This window comes from Astatotilapia calliptera, chromosome 16 (assembly GCF_964374335.1).
Source record: "Astatotilapia calliptera chromosome 16, fAstCal68.1, whole genome shotgun sequence".
Lineage (NCBI taxonomy): Eukaryota > Metazoa > Chordata > Actinopteri > Cichliformes > Cichlidae > Astatotilapia > Astatotilapia calliptera.
The window spans coordinates 23230003-23245360 of NC_137437.1; the positions used below are offsets into that span (position 1 = coordinate 23230003).

Below are 15358 nucleotides of genomic sequence, written 5' to 3' on the forward strand. Positions count from 1 at the left end.
GTCAACCAGGTCTCAAAGGTCACGACCAATGAGATTGTGAGCAATATTTCACATTATTACTTTATTTAGTATTTCAAAATACCACACCAGTGGATGGATCACAAAGCCTGATTATGTCATGAACTGAAAATGCAAAATATCTTTTTTTTTCTGAAAAAAAGTAAAGCCATCCTGACTGGTATTTATTGGTATCAATTAAGTAAACATAAAATTTAGTGAAAAACAGTGCAGTGTTCATAGGTACACAATATGTTTAATTTGGCTGTTTCTTAGTCTGTGTTTAGTCTCTAATGCCTGTTTCCCTTCTCATAATGTTCAGCTGTTCTTCTATAAACATTCATCTAGATGCAGCAGTGGTTTAAAAAAAAAATGTTGCCCAGGAGAAAGACTCTCAGATTGCCTGCCTCTCTCTTAATCGCTCACTTGCTCACTCAGCATCCCTTTGGAAATGCACCCCCAAAGCAGCAGCACTTCTGCACGGTGGGTCAATGCTAGTATCCCTGCACTTCTCTAATTGAGTCCCTGATGAGAGATTTCCTGAGCTTGCTGTCTTTGAACGTCGATAGCCGTCCACTGAAGCATCCCCGCTTGTAGTCACAGTGTCAGTCTACAGCGTGCGACCTGATTAAAAGACATTTCCAAAACTAGGACGCATCATGCCTCTAAATGTCTGGTCTCAAAGTGCAGTATTCCCAGTTTTCCCATTTTTAACAGTGCTGCTTGGTGACGGATGAACTGGGAAAGATGAGAGCCTTCTCAGAAAATTTCAGTGAGCCTTTTTCATGCCATGTCAAGATCTTCTTTTAGTTTTGTTCTTACACAAAGGAGTTAGCCTTTTTAGCCACAATAGATATCAAGACCTTCCAATTTGAGTAGCATCACCCAAGGTCATGTATATGATGAAGGAACCAATTTGGATCGTATAACAATCTGTATAATATCTTATAAAGTGTTCTTATATAAAATATTCTTACATAAAGACATGCATTTAGTAGGGTTAAGTTAACTGGTAATTCTAAACTGCACATAGGTGTGAACTTGAGTGCGAATGGTGTCCTGTCTCTATGTGTTAGCCCTGTGACAGGCTGGTGATCTGTTCAAGGTGTAGCTATGGTAGCTGGGCTCCAGTCCGATGGATAATGTCAGTAACAAGCTCTTTTTCCATATCAGCTCCAGCCTCTCAGTATGGAGTTGTAACTGATTAATCTTAATGGTGGGAGTCCTTGGTCAAGCGCAGTGCGGTTATACACTCCAGGGTCTGTAAGTGTCTCTCATAACATTTTTGCCATAGCACATCTACACTTGCATTTACACACTTAAGTTAAATGAAGCATAGAGTTTCAATCATCAGGACCCACTGAGTGACCTCCTCACAGCAACTACAGAGAAGACATGTTCCTGCCCTTCATTCATTATATTATGAATAAAATCAGGGAAGCATGAAAAGGCAGGCAGGTCATCTGTAATAATCTACCCACAGTGTATGACAGGAGAAATGTCCTTCAAGAGATAATGAACGATTTATGTCTCGTAACAATGAGACCTAAACGCAGCAGAAGCTCCGGTGCCAGATTCAAGACTTACAGTTTGAGCCTTCAGTGAGCATTTTAACAAATATTCAATTTTGGTGGGAGTGAAACAAATACTCTTTAATATATCAAGAAATCTCTGTACGTGTCTGTGTGTGTTACACCCATCTTTAGAAGGGGTCTATTGCTGCAGTGTCAGCTGTTAAGGTCATTGTTATCAGAAGTGGTCTCACGTCTTGGTTTGGGGGTTTAATTAATGCATGTTGTAAAGCATTACATGGCTGTCTGAAAAGATAGTCATGCTAAAAAAGTGCATCCAAAGTTGGGTACATCCAAAATCTTAGCATTGAGCTAATAAGTAGCCCAGTGCAGTTTTGTAGAATACAAGTGCGGGACACTATACCACAAGGTCACTGGACAGTAAGCAGTGCAGGTAAGATTTAAGTGTTTTGAATTGAGTTACTACTAAAACAGCAACATAAATATTTGGTTTAAATATCTAAACCATTTATGCACCGAAGGGTTGGATCGGTGTCACGTACCAATTCATTTATCTTTGTGGTCTTCAGCGTCTGATTATTCACTGAGCATTCATCCCTGTATGCTGACTCATCTCCTCCTGTGATGAACGCAACAACAGTCAACAAATTTAATTATGGTGTTGGATGGGTGGACTAGTATGCAACTGTAAGCACAGACGGAGTGGAGGACTGGAATCAGCACACAGTCTTGAGCTGTACCAGCGTTTAGTGTAATGGAGGAAGAGAGGTGAGGGGCCTATTTTGACTCTCTGTGGGCGGTCAGTGAGGAAGTCTTTGATCCAGGTGCAGATGAAGATGAGGAGGCCAAAGTCTCATAGCAAGCTGATTAGGATATCAGGCGTGGTATTGAATGCAGAGCTAAGGTCTCATAGCTACCTATAGTAGTAGTAAAGTTTGTGAGAGTGCACGCATACGGTTGAATGTGTGCGTGTGTCCCCAGCACATGTGTGCCAAGTTGCAGCGTATGTTTTTTCAAGCTTCTATTAAGTTTTTTATTTACTGAGGATTTAAAAATTTAGGGATGCTAGTTTGGTCACAGCAGCAGCTCAGGTGCCGAGCTGTGCCTCTGTGTGAATTTAAATGTTTGACTCTGGAAGTATTTAGAATTTATTTATTTTAATTCTGTAATTTTTGATCACATGGAGTGGCCAAAAGCATGGTGCCACTTAGACGATGAGGTCTGTGCCTGGAGGATATTTACTTGTTGTGAGTTTAAACTTTAAAGACTGGAGTTTAAATTGCCGTTAAGGAGCGTTAATGTGGACTATTTGTGGAATTGTATTGTTTGGATCAGCCGTTTATTGTCAGCTTTGGTTTGGTCTTTTTGTCTGGAATGTTTTTCTTGGGCTATGAAGACAGGTTGGTGCAAACATTTTCATTAATGGTGTGCTAAGAGTGCAGCACTGGGATCAGCACTTTCCAAAGACCTGAAGGCTCAACCTGATGGCTGGATAGCTGCCTTAGCAAATAATTTGCTGTCCAGTGGGAAACGTTTCCCACATCTTACTGCTGATGGCGTCGAGGTCTAATGCCTGGTAGACCCTGCTACATGAACCCACTTGAGGGGTGAGGGGGATGGGGATGGAGACGCAACTCACCAAACCAGCACAAAGAGTGCTGCTACTGCTAGGCAACCCCATTACCATCCCCAGTTTATTGCATTTCTGTAACCATCCAGCTGAGGTCACAGCTGTTTAAGGGACTTGTTATTATATAAAAGACAGCTGAAATCAGTGAGTCTGTTGCTTCTGTGTTTTAGACACACACTATTAGACACACAAATGTACTTTGCTCACTGTAAAAGGTTTGCTGTCTGTACCTAAAATCTGTATGACTCCTACAATGAGCAACTATTGTTCCCTGTATGTGCTGAAGAGAGAAAGAGAGGATTTTTGCATTCAGGAGACATTTGAGAGGTAACTTTGTGGCTGTGTTGTGTCAAACAGCATATTGCAGCCAAAAAGTGTTTGCATACACTGTCTTGCTACAAAAAGTTAATGAACAGTAAGTTCATTGTGTATTGTGCTGCGTTTAAACTGAGCACAAAGTGAAACCGAAAGAAAAGATAATGGAATTTCCCCAGAATCTTGCCAGCTCTTTTGTCTTCTCAGAAGACCTCAGCGTTTCTTCATCTACACTGAAAGTTTTCATCTCTTAAAGAGTCCCAAAACTGGTACGGGAAAGGTGCCAGGTTGGATTTAAAGCTCTGTGTTCTGTGTTTACTCTGTTGCCCTAAAGAGCTCTAAAGAGACTTTAGTCAGGTTTTAAGTCGTCCACTCCGAATCATAACTCAAGACACTCACATAACTCAACAGCCACCTGTGGCCTAAGTAACACAGATAATCTAAAACAGAGAGAAAGCTCACAGAGAAACTGTGCTGTGATAGGCAGTACCTTCACTTCCATAGTTCACACGGACTTCCCCTTCATGCTCTGTAACATTTTTTCTTTACCTTCACTTTCACAGAGAAGCTGCTTTTCGTTTTAATCGTTTAATTTTCACGAACAGCAAAGATTTACTGCGATGGAAACCTAAAGACTTCATCTTATACCGCTGAGGGTAAGACTCTTGAATCAGTTCTGCATGATGTTTGTTTATAGGATCTGATACAGAAGGTGTTCGCAGCATCGATGCAGTTATTAAATTGTTGCTAATGCAGCTGCAGACATTAGTGAAGAAAAGAGTTTTTTAGAGAAGTAAATGAAGCAGTGGTTTGTAACAAGAAACAATACTTACTTGTATCTAAATCCAGCCAGTTACTCAAAAACTTTGAAGTTACAATCGTTACAGTTGACTAAAGGAAAGTTAGACAAAGGCTGAAGCAGCTTCAAAGCAGGCAAGGCCCAAAGCTGCCCTCACGTTTGATCATTTGTCTCCACAAACTCGATATTATTTAACAATCCAGAAAAAATCAGAATAATATATGACAGTTTTTACTGTTTTAATGATCTTTATTGATAATTCAGTGAAATAATTGTCACACATTTTTCATTGGAGTGGTACTGTGTGAAATTCTTTGGTGATTAGGACTTAGGCTGATATGTAGGCATGGCAGCCATCTATAATTTCTATATGAACTCTGCATAATATACAAAACAAACACTAGGGCCATGTTCCAGAGGGCACGTTTAACAAACTCTAACTTTAAATTCTGAACTGATTATAAATTAACTACATTTTGACTTCCTCAAGAAAAAGTTCCTTTTAAATGTTGTTATATCTTTACAATAGCATGGAGCTTGTGAGGGAAATACATATTTTCAAGCCTTGATCTACATTTAAAAAATGTTAACATTTTATTTTATTTCCTCGTGTGCTCTAACGTTTGTGCCACATCTGCCCTAAATTAACACTAATGATAATTATTTTAATTTTCTCTCATGGTTACTACATCAGTATGTACAACCTCTTTAAGCAAAAGTCACATTTTAATGCTGAAATCCACATATTGTTGTTTTCCATGAATTTTAAAGTATACTGTTTTACGTTAGAATCCAAATTATAGTTGTTTACTTACAGAATAGCTGGTTTTAGTGGTTGGATAATATTTATGAATAATATCAGTGAAGTAAAGCGTGTCAGCTCAAATGTGGGTGTAAAATCGTGAATTTAGTTTGTTATTTGTTTGATAATAAAGAATATAAGTTTTAGTTTTAGTTTTTTTTGACAGATCTCTAATATATCTCTGTTCTAATATATTTGTTAAGCACTGTAAGCAAACCACCAGGTTATTCCTTTAAATACTTTTTTCTTTCATTATAAAAAAAACAATTTAAAAAAACAATCAAACAAAAAACAAAAAGCAAGTCAATTTTTTACCCTGAATCATAAACATTTAACTTTTTATCCACATGAACCAGGTTTCCTGCTGCTCACTTACATTTTTTTTTCAGATGTTCTCCTGCTGTTTTAGATCATACAGCTCATCTCCTTACAAATCTCAGTGAGACGGTCTTCAGTTCAGGAAAGTCTTCATTCTGCCATATAAAATGACTTCAGGAGGAAATTCTTTGACAGCTGCAGTGTTGCTGGTAAAATATTTATCATACAAACTTACAAGAAGCTTTTTAAAGAAAAATTAAAACTATTGTTTTTCCTTCTATGTAACTATTTTGTAACCCCGTCAACATTTTCTGACTCACATCTGCATCACTGTGTGAATTACATGCTAGAATTTCCTCCTGTACTGTCTATTTTTCATTTAAATTGATGCTGTCATCACTACCTTCCTTCTTCACTCATCAGCTCTCATTTTCAGGTTGTTGCACATTTCATTTCATATCTTTCTTCTTTTCCACCTCCTGCTGCTCTCTGTTAGTCGAGCCATTCTCAGTTTGAAGCCTAGTTCTACTTTTAAATGTATTCTTTGTTCTTCTTCTTTGTTTTCAGATAATCATGATGAAAGTCTTCAGTGTCCTCACTCAATCATGTCCTTCAACAATGTATCAAGCACAAGGCCTGTGCTGTTCAAAGTGTCCTGCAGGTAAGAGCCAGCTGAATGTTAGAGGCTGATTTCCCTCCTGCTCTTTACTGTCTCTCTATATGTGAAAGTTCAACTTCATACCTTTATAACTCTAAATGTTTCACAGTTTAGATGAGTAACAGCGACATGTATTGAAAATAGTCTGCTTTTTTCTATTATAACAGGAAATCGAGTCAAGACAGATTGCACAGAGACTGCACACACTTCCTGTGTGGCCTGCGAGGATGGAACCCACATGGATAAGCCCAGTGGACTCAAACAATGCACTCACTGCACAATCTGTGACCTAAGTAGGTTTTTATTCATATTTCTTATTTATGAAACTAGTGAAGCTGTTACTGCTGTATAAGAATTAAAAGTGTTAGATAGACAGACAGACAGAACATTTTATTTTATTTCCTCGTGCTCTTTAGGTTCCTCTGGGAAATTCAGTAAAGATTGTTATAAGGGTCCTATTGCTTTGATTTGACATTCTTACCCTCTACGATATGATGTTGCCTACAGATAATATACCGTACTTTAGATTTACATCAAAGTAAAAGGAAGCATCAATTTCATTGATGTTTTCTATAAATATTTTTTTCTGAATTAAAATGTTCAATTGTTCAATCTGACAATTATTACAAACTTTTAATATATCAGTAATTTTAAAATAATTGATTAAATGTTGATCACTGTTATAGTGTCTAATTTTAAGCAGGAAAAACACCATAAGTCACTTTTGATGAATGACATCATAATATCACCACAGCAGTGACCTCTCTGCCTCGTTCTTTCCCAATCCCTAGCATCCTGTCTAACATGCGTCCTCTCTACGTGCTCACAGATTTAAATGTGAAGAAAAAGAGGGCATGCACAACAACATCAGATACAATTTGTGAACCACGGGATGGATTCTACTGTGTTGACTATGACGGTGTTCACTGTGTGGAAGCACAAGAACACAAACCCTGTAACCCAGGAGAATACATCAGCCAAGCAGGTTGTATTCTTGTGCTTACGTGTAAATAAACTGGATGGAATAATATTTCTGTTGCATACTTGCAGTGGTTTCTCAATATGGTGTTATTACTTTGTAGTAAAGCTGCTCTCCATCACTCCACCACATGAATGAACTCAGAAAGATCAAATTTAGAAACTGAAACAAGGAAATGTTTTTAGATGTATTTTAAACTGGTTGTCATTAGACACATATAATTACTCTGATGTCACAGTCACTCACTGATCCTTCATGATGTACATGCTGAAAATGGTGCATATTCGTGTTGATGCAGGAACAGCCTTCAGAGACACTGAGTGCTCTGTGTGCAGCTATGGGACATTTTCAGATGGAACTTTAAAGTTTTGCCGGCCACACAGACCGTAAGTGAAGCTTCACAGCAGATACAGACACGTCTGATTTCCTCCAGCACCAGTGATTGTGGCACATCTGTACATTTTCCTGTAAAGTGTCTCTCTGTCCTTCCAGATGTGAGTCACTAAACCTTAAGCTGATAAGACCAGGAAATGCTACAACTGATGCTCAGTGTGAAGAACAAGATGAGAATGTGGTTCTTTCTTGGATCATCACTGGCTGCCTGTTACTGATTTTATTAATTGTGATACTTATAGCTTTGTGTCTCTGTAGAAAGGAGATTGGATGTCTAAAACGAGGTGAGAGTAACAGAACAATGAAAATCTTATCATGATCTATATAGAAAATAATATTTTTACACTAATTTTTAAATTGTTTTTCTTTTTGCAAAGGCGAAAAAATAATTGTACACCTAATCAACTTGAGGAAGGTATGTTTGAATATCACAGGAGTGTGGACTGTAACGGATGGCAACACCTGATTTATCAAAGTAATTATGTCTTCGTTTTTTTGTTTTTTACTAAGAATGAAGAAAAAGAAACAGAAATAGAACTGAAAATACTGAATGAGAAACCAGGTAAGATGGCCATGAGTTATCCACTCAAACCTGCACTGCCTGATGTCTCTGCAAACGTACAAGAGGTTTGCTATTTAACTGAATATCTTTCTCTCCTCAGTGTGAAACTATATGAAGATTAACAGAAGAGACCCCACCTGCTTGATCCACCCAGTCGCAGTTTTTTCCTCCAGTAGTCAACCACCAGCTCTTTTTGTCTTGCTGACATTAAGGAGGTGATTTTTACCCGACCACTCCACAAAGTTCCCCGACAGCTCCCTAGACTCCGACTCCTGCTCACCCTTAACCCGCCCATTCACTATAGTGACATCAGAGAACTTCTGCAGGTGGCATGATTCACTGTTGCACTGAAAATCTGAGGTGTACAAAGTGAACATGAATGGAGACTGGACCGTCCCTGTGGTGCCCAAGTATTACTAACCACCACATCACACATTGTGCCTAACATCAATAGAAACTGAGGCCTCTCTGATAATGGATGGCGCAATGTAGAGGAATAAAAGTACTGTATAAAGCAGCAGTAAATGGAAAAGGCTGCATTTATACATGTCAGCTAGGAAAGCTTCTAGTCCTCTTCAGTCTGTTCAGTGGTGTGAAAGCAGAAAGTAAAAACATACTCAAGTATCATACCAAAAACATACCAAAGAAAGGCAAATAAATGATATTTTATTAGGTCAAAGTATATTTCAGTGTGGATGATAGAAAATGGATAGGTTTTTTCCAGATAACAGCTAAAATCAGATGAAGGTGATATAGTGCATTAGTAACAGGAGCTTCATCCCATACATTTGAATTCATGTGCACTGTTTCGGTGTGATGCTGCTGTGACTGAGCTTTTTGAGTGACAGCAAAAGATCATACCACAATCTAAAGAAGCTGAAGAAAAGACTTTTTTAATATTTTATTTATGTAATTCTGCGCAATAAAAGTTCATTTTTATATTATACAGTTTATTTCCTCTTATTTTGGAGCACAAAGCTGATTCATGTCATTCACAATACAGCTAAAGGCACATCAGTTTAAGGAACTTGTTATTACATTAAAAAAGCAACTGACATCAGTGTGTGTAATGTTTCTGTACGTCATGGAGTTACATTTAGGCACACAAGCTTTCCATTATGGGCTGATCACTGTTCAGAAATGAATAGTAAGGTTTATTAGTAGTAAGGTAATAGTAAGGTGTATTCTGCCATTAGAGATGTTTACACTGAGCAAAACAAAGTGAAACTGAAAGACAAGAGTTCAGAATTACGCAACCCGACAGACTTCTGTTTTTCTTCATCTATACTAAATGTTTTCATTTCTAAGAGTACCAATATATATGAGAAAAGCATCTGTTTGCTCTGTGAAGAGATTTTAAAGAGTTAAAGCTCATTTAAAGTTCATTAAGACTCTCAGAATTAGTCTGCTCCAGCTCATCATAGTGTATGACAGCCACTTTTACCTCACAGAGGTCATATAAAAATGAAAGTACAGTAGGAAAATATGGAGGTCTACGAGTCCCATAATGAATTAAATAAACATATCCTTAAACATTCAATCAAATGTGGCGTTAATCAATTACAATTGGACCCAAAATTTTCAATTGCCCATAGATGTGAATGTGAGTGTGAATAATTGTTTGGGTCATGAAACAAGCAGCTTGCCCAAGGTGTACCTTGCCTCTGGCACTATTACCCACCGACCGCTCCCAACTCGACACTCCTCCATAAGAAACCGGCCATATAATGTCATGACGGACTGCGCGTTTGTTCTCTTCTGCATGTTCTGCGCACTTTCGCTTTCTCCCTGAAGCTTAGCCGTTGTTTTTGAAAGCTTAATTTTCAAGAAACGGCAGATGTTTACTTTCCAGTGCGTCTTGAACTATTCAGCCTACGGTGCGCTGTGACGGAGACTCTCCGAACTTCGTCTTATACCGCTGACGGTAAGTTCCTTAGATCACTTCTACAGAATGTTTGGTTACAGGCTGTTAAACGAAGCAGCTATTCGGCTGTTTGTAATGCGGCTGCGGACCATAGTGGAGAAAGCAGGTCCGTAGAAAGTGAACGGTGAATAAAACAGTAACCAAAGTCCTGTTCAAGCAATGCTTTGTAACAAGAAACAATACAGACTTTTATCTAAACCAAACTGATCTCTGCAAAAACTTTGTCGGATATAATTATTAGATTTAATAGTTTAAAATTAGTTCAATTAAGTGAGCTGATTCAAGCACATCTGTATGTAATGAGTGAAAGCTTTCCGTCATCAGGCAAATAAAGAGCTGAGCCCTCACTTTAATCTCATGGACCAAGAAAGTTGAATGCTTATGGTAAATGCTTTCATGCAGAGGAACTTGCTGACAACCTGACAGCTGCCTATCAGTGTTGGAAAGATGTATCCTATAGATTTTGTAGTGAATCCACAATATACGGTCGTCACTGTCTCTGTTCTTACAGGCTGTACACCTTAAACAAGCTGCAGGTGCAACAGCAAGTGAAGACTTTGTCAAAGAACATCTGCAGGTAGGTTCCTGCCGTAAACCCGCTTCCTGTAATACGGACCAGGGAACCAGAAACAACAATTTTATTTTATGTCCTCTTGTTCTTTATGCTACAACTTTACTTTATGCTCACTCACCCCAATATGTTGTTCCTTTAAATATTTTTTTTCTTTAACCTCCTAGGACCTGGCATCCACATATGTGAACATCACATTTTGGGTTGTCTAGACCACAATACTAAATGTTGCTCTACAAGGGCCTGATATCCACTGATATCCACTGACATTTGTTTTTAAAATTAAAAACAAATGTCCTCATATGTGCATATGAGGCCCTTGTAGGGCAAAACCAGGTAAAAAGATAATTCTTTGTTTTTACATCCATCGGGTCCCATTCAGCCCAAATAGCAAAGAGAAATTAAAAATGCATGCCATGAAAGAGATCAGGTCTTAGGAGGTTAATTATGATAAACAAACAACAAGATACTACTTTTTAACCTGTACCGTAAGGTTTTAATATCCGCATGAACCAGGTTTCCTGCTGCTCACTTACATATTTTTTTTCAGATGTTCTCCTGCTGTTTTAGATCATACAGCTCATCTCCTTGCAAATCTCAGTGAGACGGTCTTCAGTTCAGGAAAGTCTTCATTCTGCTGTATAAAATGACTTCAGGAGGAAATTCTTTGACAGCTGCAGTGTTGCTGGTAAAATATTTTTCATACAAACTTACAAAAAGCTTCTTTTTTTTTAATGTAACTAATTCATACTTAATATTTTTCCTTGTCTGCAACTATTTAACCCACTCAGTATTTTCTGAATCACTTCTGCATGTGTTTAATTCACCTTGTGAATTACATGATGTAATTTCCCATACTGTCTACTTTTCCTTTAAATTGATATCATAATCCTCACTATCTTCCTTCTTCACTCATCGGCTCTCATTTTCAGGTTGTTGTGCATTTCATTTCATATCTTTCTTCTTTTCCACCTCCTGCTCCTCTCTGTTAGTTCTCAGTTTGAAGCGTGCTTCTACTTTTAAATGTATTCCTTTTTCTTTGTTTTCAGTTAATCATGATGAAAGTCTTCAGTGTCCTCACTCTCTCGTGTTCTTCAACAATGTATCAAGCACAAGACCTATGCTGTCAAAAGTGTCCTGCAGGTAAGATCCAGCTGAATGTTAGAGGCTGATTTTACTTTGGTTATTAAACATGGAGTCCTGCTCTTTACTGTCTCTCTGTATGTAAAAGTTCAACTTCATACCTTTATAACTCTAAAGATTTCACAGTTTATATGAGTAAAAACAATATGCATTGAAAATAGTCTGCCGTTCTTTTATTATAACAGGAAATCGAGTCAAGACAGATTGCACAGAGACTGCACACACTTCCTGTGTGGCCTGCGAGGGTGGAACCCACATGGATAAGCCCAGTGGACTCAAACAATGCACTCACTGCACAATCTGTGACCTAAGTAGGTTTTTATTTATGAAACTAGGGAAGTTGTTACTGCATGTTCTGCTGTTAATGTGATGTAAGAATTAATACAGTTAAAGATGGTTTGACATTGATTTACAACATGTATGACTGCATGTAAATGAATGTGACAAACTGGCGACATGTTTAACACACTAACTGATTAAGTAATTATGCCTCAAGATATTCCACATGAACTCATGATCAGCTCTCACGCTCTGCGATATGATGTTGCCTCCACTTAACCTTTAGATTTCCACCTAAATAAAATGAAGCATCATTTCATTAACGTTTTCTATAAATGTATTATTTTAATTAATATGTCAAATCATTCAATCTGTCAATTATTACAAAATTTTAGTAAATCAATCAAAATAATCTTAAGTAACTTTTGATGAATGACATCATAATGTCACTACAGCAGTGACCCCTCTGGCTCATTCTTCACCAATCCCTAGCATCCTCTTCTCTCACACCATCTCTCCATCTCTTTCTTCACCACATCCATGAATCTTGTCTATGCTCTTCTTTTCCTCCTCCTACCTGAAACCTCCATCTTCAACATCCTATGTCCAGTGTATATTCCCTATCCCTCCCTGCACGTGTAGAAACCATCGCGGCCTTGTCTCTCTAAGATGTGTCCTCTCTACATGCTCACAGGTTTTGGTCTGAAGGAGAACAGGACATGCACATCAACATTAGATACAGTTTGTAAACCAGAGGATGGATTCTACTGTGTTGACGTCGCAGCTGGTAGCTGCATGGCAGCACACAAACACAGGCAATGTCAACCAGGAGAATACATCAGCCAAACAGGTTGGTTTCTTATGCTTGTAGTGTAAATAACCTGGATGAAATAATCTGTTTGTTACTTGCAGTGGTTTCTGAATGAGGTGTTATTAACTTTATAGTAAAGTTTAGAAGGATCATATTTGTATTTTTAAATTTTTTTAAATCAGAATCAAAGGTGGAGTCACCTGGCACGTGTAATTACTCCGATGTCACAGTCACTCACTGATCCTACGTGATGTACATGCTGAAAATGGTGTAAACATCATGTTTGTGCAGGAACAGCCTTCAGAGACACTGAGTGCTCTGACTGCAGCAATGGGACATTTTCAGATGGGACTTTAAAGTTTTGCCGGCCACACAGACCGTAAGTGAAGCTTTACAGCAGATACAGACACGTCTGATTTGTTCCAGCAGCAGTGATTGTGGCACATCTGTACATTTTCCTGTAAAGTGTCTCTCTGTCCTTCCAGATGTGAATCCCTAAACCTTAAGCTGATAAGACCAGGAAATGCTACAACTGATGCTCAGTGTGAAGAACAAGATCAGGATAATGTGGTCCCAATCATCATTGGCTGCTTGTTGACGATTTTAGTTATTGGCATAGTTATAGTTATAGTTATTTATGTCAAAAGAAAGACTCTGTGTCCAAAAAGAGGTGAGAATAACAGAGAACAATGAGAATGGTATACTCACTGATAATATATATAATATATATTATCAGTGAGATAATATATATAATATATATATTATATATATAATATATATATATATTATATATATATTATATAATATATAATATATATATATATATTATATATATATTATATAATATATATATAATATAATAATATATAATATAATATTTTACACTAATTTCTTTCCGCCTGCAGACGTGCTGTAACTCCAGTTGGATGCTGAGACATCGTGTTTGCAGTGAACAGAAAACTACAAACTTCCCTGATTCACTGCTGTCCGAATTATTACCTGGAAACTGGACGTTATCTGAAGACAAAAGAATAGAAGATTCATAATCTTTACTGCATCATGATGAACAAATGGATGCTATCACAGGAAGAGTTTAGAGTATCTTCTAAACTTTTCCAGTGTTTTTCTAAAGAATTTCTTTTTTTTTAAAAAGAATTTTATTTTAAAAGTTTTGAACTTTAAAAAGTATAATGATGATGCTAACTTATAATTCAATTGAAATTGTATGTCACAATAATTTATGTAGTATATTATTAATATATACTATAATAATATGGTATAGTAAAGTATATAAGGTCTCAAAGTCCCGGCGGGTCTTTCTGCATCAGAAAATTTTTATTTTATTTTTTGGATTTTTTTATGTGGTTTTTAATGGACTGTTGGATAAGTACACATGTTTTTTTTTATGGAGATTTTCATCCCAGATGTGTAACCTCAGTTTCAACAAAGTCAGGACACTGTGTAAAATGTGCATTTGACAATAAAGAATGCAGTGATTTTCACATCTTATAAACCCAAATTGTATTCACAGTAAAATGCAGAACATATATCAAGTACTTAAACTAAGGTGTTTATCATTTAATGAAAAATACTAGCTCATTTTGAATTTTATACCAGCACATCTCCAAAAAGTTGGGAAGGGGGGAAACAAAAGGCTGACAAGCTGAGTAGCTAGAATCCGATATCAGACAAGAATGGGACAATATTCCTCTCCCAAAGGTCCAACAGCTGGTCTCCTCAGTTCCCAAATCTTTATGGACTGTTGTTTAAAGAAGATCAGCTGAGAGTTCTTGATTATATTAGAAGATCTCTGCTCATACTGAGAAACTGAGACTGCAGGCTCATGTGTTGAGACTTGTCAATCACGGGGTAGCCACTCCTCTTAAGAATACCATGTTTGTCTCTACAGTATCCAACATGGTTGACCACAAATATGAAATATTTATTTAATGCAATGAAACCATGATCCAATTTTAAAACTGATTACTGAGGTTATAGTATAACTGAGCAGTAAGGTCATTTTCCCAAAGGTTTCTGTACAATTTGATTTCATTGTGCAACCAAAGTATCCCCCTGCTGGCCATTGTAAGGAATGCATATTTAAGACACTGCATTAGGCTTGACTTTTAAGAGACACTGAGCCCACTCAGTCGTTTTTATCCACTTAAATGGTGTGCATGACTGATTTTACCTCTGGTGGGCCACGTTTTCATGGTATAAAGTTACGGTCCAAATAGTCCTGCAGACTCCAGTGTTTGTTTTGTCATCTCACAGATTATGTGACCTTATACAGCAAATAGTCAAAGGAGCTTGCAAAGAAAAGCGTCTGGACTTCTTTAAGTTGCTTGAAGACGTTTCACCTCTCATCCGAGAAGCTTCTTCAGTTCTGCAAATAGGAAAACTTTGTCTTTATCCACTGACTGTGACATATACTTTTGCTGATGCTAGCACACCTGCAAATTATTATTAAAACTGGAAAATAATAATGAAAATATCTGCTCGTCTGCCACTTTATTGGCCTGATCATTTCAGTCACATGACAGCGACTCAGTTCATTTAGACATGGTGAAGACGACCTGCTGAAGTTCAAACTGAGCATCATTTAAATGCCACAGTCTACCCGAGTATTGTTGTTTACCAGCCTT

At 37.5% G+C, this 15358-nt stretch overlaps 2 protein-coding genes across 4 annotated transcripts; both read left to right on the top strand.

The window, feature by feature from the left end:
* Window positions 1-3772: 3772 nt before the first annotated feature.
* LOC113008439 (tumor necrosis factor receptor superfamily member 5-like) lies at window positions 3773-8929 on the top strand. Of its 2 annotated transcripts, XM_026145846.2 has the most exons (10): window positions 3773-4130; window positions 5465-5602; window positions 5961-6054; window positions 6219-6344; window positions 6881-7036; window positions 7329-7416; window positions 7523-7707; window positions 7801-7838; window positions 7934-7985; window positions 8086-8929. In XM_026145846.2, exons 2-10 carry the CDS (start codon window positions 5561-5563, stop codon window positions 8088-8090), a joined length of 786 nt encoding a protein of 261 aa, XP_026001631.2. In that variant the 5' UTR covers window positions 3773-4130; window positions 5465-5560; the 3' UTR covers window positions 8091-8929. The 2 variants fall into 2 exon arrangements, with proteins under 2 accessions (XP_026001631.2, XP_026001633.2); XM_026145848.2 differs by lacking the exon at window positions 3773-4130 and having other exon boundaries at window positions 5142-5602.
* A 547-nt stretch (window positions 8930-9476) lies between these two features.
* LOC145419226 (tumor necrosis factor receptor superfamily member 5-like) lies at window positions 9477-14215 on the top strand. 2 transcript variants are annotated; one of them, XM_026145850.2, is made up of 9 exons: window positions 9477-9909; window positions 10421-10486; window positions 11031-11168; window positions 11530-11623; window positions 11809-11934; window positions 12597-12752; window positions 13005-13092; window positions 13199-13383; window positions 13619-14215. In XM_026145850.2, exons 3-9 carry the CDS (start codon window positions 11127-11129, stop codon window positions 13627-13629), a joined length of 702 nt encoding a protein of 233 aa, XP_026001635.1. In that variant the 5' UTR covers window positions 9477-9909; window positions 10421-10486; window positions 11031-11126; the 3' UTR covers window positions 13630-14215. The 2 variants fall into 2 exon arrangements, with proteins under 2 accessions (XP_026001635.1, XP_026001634.1); XM_026145849.2 differs by lacking the exon at window positions 13619-14215 and having other exon boundaries at window positions 13199-13421.
* The last annotated feature ends 1143 nt before the right edge of the window (window positions 14216-15358 follow it).

Bases quoted from the DNA above. Each gene is read 5' to 3' on its own strand.
- LOC113008439 (XM_026145846.2), top strand. From the start codon at position 5,561: ATGACTTCAGGAGGAAATTCTTTGACAGCTGCAGTGTTGCTG. The intron at 6,345-6,880 runs GTAGGTTTTTAT...ACGTGCTCACAG, and splicing joins CTGCACAATCTGTGACCTAA to ATTTAAATGTGAAGAAAAAG. The intron at 7,708-7,800 runs GTGAGAGTAACA...CTTTTTGCAAAG, and splicing joins GATTGGATGTCTAAAACGAG to GCGAAAAAATAATTGTACAC.
- LOC145419226 (XM_026145849.2), top strand. From the start codon at position 11,127: ATGACTTCAGGAGGAAATTCTTTGACAGCTGCAGTGTTGCTG. The intron at 12,753-13,004 runs GTTGGTTTCTTA...ATGTTTGTGCAG, and splicing joins AGAATACATCAGCCAAACAG to GAACAGCCTTCAGAGACACT. The intron at 13,093-13,198 runs GTAAGTGAAGCT...CTGTCCTTCCAG, and splicing joins TTTTGCCGGCCACACAGACC to ATGTGAATCCCTAAACCTTA.